We start from the raw sequence: 10,389 nt of genomic DNA, 5'->3' as shown, positions 1-10,389 counted from the left end.
TTACAACCGCCTGTTGTAGGTTTGCCTTACAGGACTGACTAAAGGACTGTCAGTGCATCCCTACACACAATCCTGATCCTAACCCCAAACTCTGAGGCACTGGCTCAAAGACCTGCCTCTACTCCTGACCTGACCTCTGACCCTGTGACTTCCACACCCAGGAGTGTACGTTCTTGTGGAGCAGCATAGACTCAACTGCACATGGACAATTTCAGTTGAATTGCAGTGTGACCATCTAGACTGCAGCAAACACTCAAATCATGTGCAGATTTACAGGCTGTGCAGGTAAATGGTGAGATTGTGTGTCGCCCAGGTATTTTGTATGTGATGCAAGCCACAATAATAATAATTATTATTATAATAATAATTGCTTACATTTATATAGCGCTTTTTCTGGACACTCCACTCAAAGCGCTTTACAGCTAATGGGGACTCCCCTCCACCACCACCAATGTGCAGCATCCACCTGGATGATGCGACGGCAGCCATAGTGCGCCAGAACGCTCACCACACATCAGCTATCAGTGGGGAGGAGAGCAGAGTAATGAAGCCAATTCACAGAGGGGGATTGTTAGGAGGCCATGATTGATAAAGGCCGATGGGGAAATTTGGCCAGGATGCCGGGGTTGTTTATAAGCCAGAGTTCCCCTTTGAAAGTCGATAGTCATTGAATATCTTGGAGAGAGAGGAGGATGAAAACTAACAAATGACATCATGCAGGTCAAGGGAATGCTGGCTGAGGACAGAGGGGTGCTGCAGAATTGCACTGTAGGTTTGCTATGCAGCCCAGGGATAAACACCATGTGACCCATTGAAAGCTGAGAAATTCCTCACTGTTTTTTTCCAGCTGAGCACACTCCAGGCTGTGCAGCCTTGAACACTTGGAGGTCAGATCCTTTCCCTTGACTGGGAAAGCAGTGTTCCAGGACTGGTTTCCAAAGGAATAGAATAATGATAGAAAAAGTGAAGTTAAAAACAGGAATCTGGAACGTCTGATGTTTTTAATAAGCTGGTTCATCAGAGTCATGTCTGCATGTGCCCCTTGAGGGGTTTCATGGCCTTGAGCTATTGTTTCTCTCTCTGTTTGATTTGGCAAGAGCCACCATGGCCTTGATAAGTTAATACACCTTCAGTAGAAAAGCGTTAAAAACGGCACTGTCTTTGTTTCAGACACAAGAGAATGTCACAACAAAGTCTTTGTCTGATAGCCCTGCCTAATCATTAATAGCCCCCTTGAGATGGGTCAGGTCATGCTGGAAAAGTATTCTGCCGTAGCAGTAAAGTCACAGCTACTCCCAGCTGAATCTCCCAGGTCCTTCCCACTACCCAGGAAAAAAGATGAAAGCTATAAGCAAGACAAAACCACTGCCTACTTTCATGATATATAGAAGTAACTGTAGCAAATGTACTCATAGTTAACATGTTTGTTGTAATCTAAATAGGGCATTTCTCCCTCCTGAAGTTTACTTCTATAAACAGCTCTCAGAACAGTGAATTCTAGCAACATTAATTAGCCTTATAAAAGCGGGAAGTGGTAATTATGCTTAAAACAGTCCATGTGAAGTATGGAAGGATCTAATACAATGTAATAGTTCTGTTTTACCAAGGTATGCTGTGCGGAGGTAAAAGATGGGACTAAAGATGCTTCCTGGATAACATACTGTGCTTTGTGCTGTCATCGTTGCACAGTAAACAGAAACTTATCTGTAAGAATATTTCCCCTTTCTGACTGCAGAGAGTTTTGCGAACAAACAACACCATTTTCTCCAATACTTTCTCTTTTATTAAAAAACAGCTTAGTTTTGTACAAAAGGTACATATACATTTCAAAACATCTTAAGATTTTCTTACATAACAAACGTATTTCTTGAAAAAATATTACCAGTCCAGCTGAATAAAACTTAAATCATTCTGTTGTTAAAAACTTGATTTACAAACATCTTTACTTATAAAATACACTGATAAAGAGGTATATACAGACATAAGGAATCGTGCTTCAGGAAGAAAAGATGGATACATTTACAAATTTCCCTACTTCATCTCGCCAAATAGGTAAAACCAAAGTGCTTTGTATCGTATAACTTTCCAATCTGGAAGTACCTGTGCCTTGGGCCAGGGAGGGAGTATGGTGTTTTTGAGGGGCTCTCTGTGGCTTTTCCTCTCAGAGCCTGGGAATGTGCTTCTTACAGTCCCAGCTAGCAAAGCCAGCTGTGCCTCTGCTAGCCCTCGGCTCCAGAACAGGCTGCAGCGCAGGTGAAAAACACCTGGACTGACGGGCTTGTCATCACTCCAGTCTAGAGTGGCGAGGAGGATGTGAATCAAAGTCATCGGTCAAAATATTGAGACAAAGCTTCAGAAAAACACCAGTACTGAGCTCTCTGGGCCATAAGACACAGGTGGGAGGAGGGATAACAAGCCCATCACCAGCACTCTCAACCGTGAAAATAACGAGAAAGCATGTTAAATAAGCACAGAGCAAGAGTAAAAAATAAAATTCACCAAGAATACAATATCATTTTCGGTTCATACAACCTACTTTAGCCAAAATGTTGGCTTACGTTTTTAGAGACGCCCCCACAATGAAAGGCGTTCACGCTTGGTGGCCCTGCAGATGGGCCGGATGTTTTTAACCAAATGTCAGGATTGCCAGTCCTTCACGTCTCTCAGACTCGCCCCCGGCTCGAACCGTGGACAGGTGCCCTAACCAGAGGCCACCAGTCTCCGCAGGATTTCCGCCGCCTTCCACCTTTCCTCTTCCCATGGCGTTCCCAAAAACCTCACATTCCCAGGCCCATTTCCCCCACCTTCCAGCCGCTGGAGTTCTTGCCGAACTTGTAAACTAGCCGCCGGCCGTCCACCCTCTCCAGGATCTCCCTCTTGTAGTAGTACCTGCAGAGGCAGACAGAGGGACAGAGAGCCGGTCAGTGCCACGCTCTGCAGGACAGCTGAGTGTCCCGACAGGCCCGCCTGCCTGCAGGCTCAGGGGTTTCTCCCTGGCGTTCCTGCTGCGCAGTCAGGGATCCTGTAGCTTTTCTGCCGCTGCACTGTCTATAGGTTCCAAAATCCTGCCCTGGTACTAAAAACATGGTGATGCACCGACTTTAAATTTTGTGGAATCATACAAGTGACTGTGCCAAGATGAAGACTGTGAAAAAGGAGCTGCTTTCTCAGGCCTGGGAATCCCCGGGGGGGCTGCAGACGGTTCCCCGTCTCTCTGCTCACCTCATGGCGCGGCTCAGCTTCTCGTACGTCATGCTGCTGTTCTTCTTCTTCTGCCCCCAGAGCTGCGCCACCGCCTCCGACTTGAGGAACTTGAAGACGCCCTCCCGCCGGTCCTCCCACTTCATCAGCCCGTTGTTCAGCTCCGGGTGGATCAGGATGTCCCGGATGAACTCCCACAGGTGCGTGCCGCGGGGCGCTGCGGGGAGACAGCACAGCCGCGGTCAGGCCCGGTCCCCACTCCCCCCCCACTGCCACCCAGCCCGTCCCTGCCGCTGGTAGGCTCTCGGTGCTCCAGAGCGAGGTGCTGCCAAGCTGCTCTGAGGAATACCAACAAGTCCTAAGAGGCTCAGCTGGCTGCTTCTTGCCCAGCACTTGTTCCACCAAGGGGAACGGAGCCCAACTACCCTGGATTGTACTGTTGTGGACTCCTTTGCCTTGTGAAGGTGCTCAACTCACCATGTTTGCTCTTCTTGGTGTCCATGCAGTCCTCAGCACCTCGGCTCAGCTTCCTGGGCCTCCCCCTTCCTCTCTTGCCAGGCTTGAGCTCCGCCCTGCCGGGCTCCTGGTAACTGTCTGTTAAGGGGAGAGCAGAAAGTCAGGACACAAGCATGGAGCTCTGTAATGGTGGTGCACAGCAGGAATCGAGCAACGAGACCCCAGCAAAACTGACCAAAGCCACAGAACTGCCTGCCAGCACATGCATTGCCCTGTGTGCTGTCCAGGAAGAGGAGGATGTGTTTGTGTCTTTTTCGCATGTTACAGGTGTCTCAGAGGCCAGGTGAGAGGACAGCGACTCACCTGTGGCACTGGGGAGCCTCATCTCGGAGAAGTCCAGCTCGGAGTCACTTCCACCGGAGTCTGGGGAGCTGGGGAAGTTCTGCATCCCTGCAGCACAGAAAAAGAGCACTTTTCAAAACACTGAGACCTTAAATCTGTATGTGTCATAGCTGAAACTGAAGGACTTTTCTAATTGAATGCCACAGCTTTTACTGGCAAAGCCATTCTATACGTTCTGGAATAAATCTATTTTAGGGGGCACCCGCACTGCTCCAGTCTGCAGCTATCCAAAGGCCACTAGGGGACTTCAGCTTCCTGAGTGAGTACTGAAGGAAGCAAACATTGACAGCCCCACACTAGACGAGATGTTGGTTTCCTTTCTCCCTGAACAGACCATTCGACACTCGCCTGCGCTGGAGCTGTCCAGGCTGTCCGGGGACGTGGGTCCAGACTCGTACCCGAGGTCGTTCCAGGACGGCAGCTCACCCATCATCTTCAGCTCACTCTGCACATCCCGGGAGGTTGGTTTGCTGAAGTCAGTGCCGCAGCCTGCAAAAACATAGCAGATAAGCTCTGTGAGCACAGAGGGACACGCAGCCAACACTCCCAGTGTCTGAGATCCCACCCGGATCCAGCGTATTCTAGTGTCCGCAAGGGACTGTGAGCTGTACTCAAAGTTACACTGTAGGCAAGAGCTTTGAAAACTGCGGAACAGGAGGCACTTCTTTACACAAAGGGTTGTGGGGATGTGGAGCAAGCAGCCCTGCCACACTGTCAAAGCCGATACCCTGGTTCCTTTTAGAAAACAGATTGACGAGAGCAGATGGGCTAAATGTCTCCTCTTGTGAGGAGTTTGTGTTCAACTGTTTGTGTTCAGTTGGTAGTCAACACTGTTACCGAGGCTGTGGGTCTCACTGGCTTGGTTTATAACAGCAATGAACTGTGGTCCATTTGCCTTTGACTATAAACAAACAAGGAGCGCCCTGAAAAGGTCTCCTAGTGACAGTTAACCTTGGCTTTATCTTTCAGTGTGACTGCAGTCAGAACTAAGACGTCTGGCTTGTCTCTGAACAGGTGATCGATTGACCAGAACAAAGTCCTCTCGTACCGGGTCCTGGAGCCACAACAACTGTAGGCAGGAGGTTGTAGGTGTCTTCGGCAAAGATTTCCGGGAGGTCAGTGAAGAGGGTGTTCAGAATGTCATTGGTGATGTCATCAACACCTGAAACAGCAGAGAGGCAGTGGTCAGAGACGGTCCCTCTTACTACAGAGCCTCTGCTGGAGCAGGAGCACTAAATCAGACACGCTCCACTCAAGCACTTTGTGTTGCAGGTGTGTGAGGCAGGCTGTCTTGTTGAGGTGATTGTTTCAAACCCGAAAGAAAAGACGTTTTGAGTAAAATTAGTCTGTTTTTTTTATAAAAAGGGTTTATTTCCCTGGAGCCGGGCTCCCTGTGGAGAGTTGCCCAGTTTGCACTGTGCTGTTCATGTGGACTTGAAAGGTCTCTGAGCTCTCTCTGATCCCTGAGGACACTTACTGTTTTTCGCCTTCAGGTCCTGCAGGCTGTGGTACAGTCGGTCCCCCAGTGGCCCAAACATGGAAAGCATCGTGTCCCGGGACATCTGGCACAGCACGGACCCCTCCAGGGTGCAGTAGGCCATGTTCAGGGTGCTGGCGTCGAACTTGGTCTCCTCCACATGGTAGCTGATCCACTCCAGCACGTTCTGCTTGCTCCAGAACTGCGGGTCAGTGTTGTACCACTTGCAGGGGCCTGAAAACCAAGCGCAGACAGGCCTCAGACTCCCTGTCCGAGCAGGTCGTGACCAGACACCTTCCCCCGAGCTCCGCAGCGATTTAAAACACTGGAAACACGGAGTGCTGTTATTTCCTTGTGCTTTCAAACTGTCTTTAACAAAACAGCAGTACAGACTATTGCTGGACACAAACTACTTAGTAGTGAGATGCTGTGACATTGACAGAACACAAAGTAAAAAACTCATCATACATCACTGAGAGAACTATACCTTGTATGAAATTTAAAAACGAGTTAGGAAATGAACATTTCCAGAGCTCCGAAATCCATGCGTGTGGGCTTTAAATTCAGGTCAACAATTATTGGGGGGGATTAATTAATCGGGAAGATTCGTCGAGCTTATGATGGCTCTGGGCGACACTTTGAACAGGAATGCTGTGTCACCAGCCTTGTGCGCGCCATCCCTAACGGCTCTGCACTCGGCTTTCCGGGCTCGATTCCAGGTGTCTTCTCCTGCTAATAAATCCCGCCCTCGTCCCCCCGTGGAGACTCAGGCGCGTTAATAGCTGCGCTTTATGGTTTCGATGAAAGGCAATTAACTGGCACGCGCTTATCGGGAGCCATTAACCTAGTTACTCAAGCTAACAGTCGCTGTGAGCAATCACGGTGGTCACGCTACCTGCGCGCTAATCACGTCTGCAAATAATGTTTGGGGTGCTAAATGTAGTTAAGAAAACAGTGTTTTTTTTCTCTCCCGCTCTTTGATTTTATCGCCAGGCGCCACTGTGATAAGCCTGTTGTTCAGTCTCTGTTGGCGTAGCCGTGTTTGGTGTCTTCACCCTGTCTTACCCAGGAGCTCTGCGGGCAGCTGCGCGCTGGTCAGCAGCTGCAGGGAGTCCTTGCTGTCGCCGAGGGACAGGCTGCCCGCGGGCTGCCCGGGGTCCGAGATCTGATACATGGCGTGGTTGGCTTTGGTGAGGATGCTGCTGAGCTCGCAAGTCGCCGACATCAGTTCTTCCTTCTGCAGTGCAGCCAGTAAGAAAATCAGTTATTACAAGAATTCATACTTCATACAGTCACCGTCTCCACACCAAAGCATTTACAATAACCACACACTAGGCAGCTGAAGTACTGTTAATACCACTTTACAACCGCTATTAATTTATTACTCCAGATATTAAAATTCGCTATCAAATTCAGCCTCAAGTTTGTTTTTTCCTTGACGGGGCTCCTTGACAGGCTTAAAGTTTCTGCTTAAAAATACACCGATTATACATCTGTAAATCGTCTGAAAATTATGCTCGTGCCCTTTGATTAATTGTTTTTAATCAATTGATGTTGGCACTACAGAGCGGACGGAACGGGAATACGGTGAATTAATCTTTTATTTCGAGAAACGCATCCAGACACTGCAATGGGACTGAGATGTCCCGGAATCGCTGATGACACGGTGCATTTAGCAGCTAAAGGAATCGCCCAGGCAGACACTGCATCGTCTCCCATAGCTACTGACTTCGAACTTCATAAACCCGTCGCGTAATTATTTTAGATTGTTTACAAGGTTCTTTCTGGCGCAGCGACACGGACAGCGCTAATTTACATTCTCATTCTCGGAATTCACGAGGATTACATGTGTCATGTATTTCATGACTATTATCAGATCACATTTACATTTCACATGTACTGTGAGATTATTATCTGATTTTTGGGGAAAAAAAACGTTTGCAGACTACAACAATATATAACTAGTTATAAAGAGTTAATACGCGATAATTCCGCAATATGTGTCTATCCTACGTTGTAAATTTTACATAAAAGAGCTGCGATTTTTAATACCTTTGCCTGCGTAATTTTACTTACTATAATGGTGCTTTGTAGAGCTTACTCAATGTTGTTTAATTTTATAGGCAAGGCAAAACTGCTGGCTTGATTCATCTCTCCTCAAGGTAAAATCTTATTTTTTTAATATGTTATCTGGAGTAATTTACAATAAGCAGCCTGAAACTTTATTTTTGCCAGATTTCCTTTCTGAATCCAATATCCTAGCAGTTTGAATCCCTCTAGGATCACGAGAAAGCTCAGTTCTGCTTTTTGCGCAAAAGCGGACACACAGCTGCTGTACCGGAGCATGAGCTGACTCGCATTTACACACACGCACAAGCAGCAGGCATTGGCATGGCAGAGGAAAAGAAACACTTCTCCATACCTGTTGAAACAGGACCAGGCGCCGGACACTAGATCAAACAGAGGGAGGTTAAAAAGCCGTTGAAGAGCGAGAGAAATAATCCAGTACAGGTGATCCCTGTGGCGCTGTTACTCCCCAGATCGCTGCTGTGTTCACGGCCCTGAGTGCACCTGTTTCACCAATACCTGCGAGCTGCCAGCCTCGCTCGCTTTATAGCTCTTGCTGAGGGGGGTGGAGCTCCAGGTGAGCGGGGAATTCCACACCGGGCTGCTCTCCGCTGGAGAGAAGAGACATTTGCATGAAGAACAGGTGCCTGAATAGCTGTGCAGCCACACCTCCTGCACACCACAGGAAAGAAAGGGCAGGGGTAGGATTCAGGATTCAGGGTCTGATATCCCCCCCCCCCCTCCCTAGTCTGTAAAGATCTCCTCTCCCGCCAGAGACAGTGCCGAGTGCGGCCAGGGGACACGCATCTGGAAACAAAGTGGATCTGGTCCATTTCCTCTGCCAGGTTCCCACCCGGCCGCAGCAGCGCTTTGTCTTAATTATTATCCCGACAGGCCTCTCCGTGTCAAGGCCCTCTGAGCTGCCTTCACCAGTTATTTCATTTCTGAGGCAGCTGCTTTCGCTGTCCTTTCTCACCTCCGCCAGCCCGCTACCACCTCTCCTGCCTCCTGCAGTTAAACTTCACAAGATGATGTCACCCTGTCAATAGAGAATGTTGATCAAGGTCCACCGGCCTGGCTGCTGTGCTGCACTGCGCTCCAGTAAGGGGGCCGTTAAAGGACTTTGATTCAGGGTGTGAAAGATGCACAACACATTGAGCACAGGGGGGATTTGGGGCTCAGACATACTGCACTTCTACTGTAAAGCAGAAATACATTTCTTATTTGTTTGCATTTGCCTTAGAAAAGCAATAACGAGACAGAAAACTGGAAGGGATGCTCTATCATTTGAGGCGTTCCTGAGAAGCAGATTCCATCAGCTGGTTCTCTTCTTTCACAGTGCAGATTTGTGTTCGAAGTGCCACTATGAAATGCCCAGCACAGCCCCAGGACATCAGTAGAGCAGGAAGGTGGTGGACTTTGCCGACTAGCACTGAGGGAGTGTGTGTTTAATTTTAGTGCTGCCAAGGGGCTCTTTCTAACTGGTACGTAAATTCCTTATTATTTCCGGAGCGAATGTTGTTGAGGCTGAGCATATGTCAGCTGTAATAGCAGTGTCAAATATTAATTAGCCCTAGTTTCTTTTCCCCTGCAGTGATTTGGAACGCACCAGTGTCTTCCAGTTTGATTCCCAACACAGAGTCTGCTGAGATCTTGTAAATGTTTATTCTAGTCTAATATGATACAAACACGGGAACGATCTGCGATACACAGTGAATCACAGCCACAACAAACACCAAGCTTGGCCAGGCTTGAGAAACAAGAACACCACGAGAACCAGTCAGCACAACCTACTGGGGCACGTTTCCTTCGGGGCTTGGTTCTGAAGAATACACATCAGCCAGTCATATTTAAAAGGTATTTCTGAGTTCGCTGTCAGGGAATGGTAAAAATTTCCTTTGGCCGATGGGGCGAAGGCACAGAATCCTGAGGTGCAGTAAAAGTTGGGACACAACCGGCTAGTCTAGTCAGTACAGCGCAGTAACCAGAGAAACTCCAGGGGTTTTGTAAGCAGATTCCTAGTCAATGCATCTGATGTTTAACCAGCATTCAACCCTGAAGACCCCCTGGGAACAAGAGGGTCCATTGTGTGCATTGCGGGGGCAGCAGACAAAAAGACAAGTTTTTCCAGTTTCCGCAACACTGACTCAATGAGCCTGAACAATAAACAAGCAGCACTGGCTACAAACAAGCAGAGCTGGCTGCTCCGGCAGGCTACAGTACTCACCTTGCACTGCGTCTCCCCTGTCCCGACATGAGGAGACTGCAGGAGCGCGCTGATCTGGGCAGTGCAGGTCCTAGGAGGGACATGGGGGCTTGTGTGTGTATGTGTGGGACCAAACGTCTCATCGTCACATTTTCACTTTTTTACAATTGTTTACAAATGAGTAATGTATTTGTGCTTTAAAGGTGAAGTTTGTTTTAGACCAGAATTATCATCAGTGTTGTTGAAGCCTGCTTTTTGCGAGCATTCACGATTAATCAAACAGCCAGCCACACAAGATAAAGAATGAATTTGTCTGATTCATGTATCCAGATTGCCTTACATTTAAACAGCTGGGGATTTCGCTGGAGCCGCCCGCCTGTGTCAGTGACCTCACTCAAGGTGCAGAGGCAAGGTCCCACCTGGGGGTTGAAACCCATGGCCCTGCAGTTGGAAAACGCAGACCCCTGACCCTCCTCCATGCTTCAGCCTAAATATGGGCCCAATAGAGTAGTCACCTGTCTTGGGCTTTTCACCCCAAATCACAATCTCCCTGACATCACCAGTTAGTCCGACATCTGCC

General features: G+C 48.4%; 1 protein-coding gene and 1 long non-coding RNA gene across 2 annotated transcripts; one reads left to right on the top strand and one right to left on the bottom strand.

Moving 5' to 3' along the window:
- Positions 1-1,760: 1,760 nt before the first annotated feature.
- On the bottom strand, positions 1,761-8,130 carry elf3 (E74-like factor 3 (ets domain transcription factor, epithelial-specific)). The gene is made up of 9 exons (XM_015342479.2): positions 7,959-8,130; positions 6,602-6,773; positions 5,537-5,770; positions 5,108-5,221; positions 4,408-4,548; positions 4,021-4,107; positions 3,679-3,795; positions 3,223-3,418; positions 1,761-2,889 (listed from the first exon to the last, which is right to left on the bottom strand). Exons 2-9 carry the CDS (start codon positions 6,759-6,761, stop codon positions 2,778-2,780), a joined length of 1,161 nt encoding a protein of 386 aa, XP_015197965.2. The 5' UTR covers positions 6,762-6,773; positions 7,959-8,130; the 3' UTR covers positions 1,761-2,777.
- On the top strand, positions 7,659-10,126 carry LOC107076834 (uncharacterized). Its single transcript, XR_001477960.2, has 3 exons — positions 7,659-7,698; positions 8,943-9,087; positions 9,198-10,126. It is a non-coding gene; the product is annotated as an uncharacterized lncRNA (long non-coding RNA).
- The last annotated feature ends 263 nt before the right edge of the window (positions 10,127-10,389 follow it).

Source organism: Lepisosteus oculatus, chromosome 5 (assembly GCF_040954835.1).
Source record: "Lepisosteus oculatus isolate fLepOcu1 chromosome 5, fLepOcu1.hap2, whole genome shotgun sequence".
In the NCBI taxonomy this organism is placed as follows: domain Eukaryota; kingdom Metazoa; phylum Chordata; class Actinopteri; order Semionotiformes; family Lepisosteidae; genus Lepisosteus; species Lepisosteus oculatus.
Note: the sequence above shows the minus strand (reverse complement) of the source record. Positions and strands in the feature narration are given on the sequence as shown.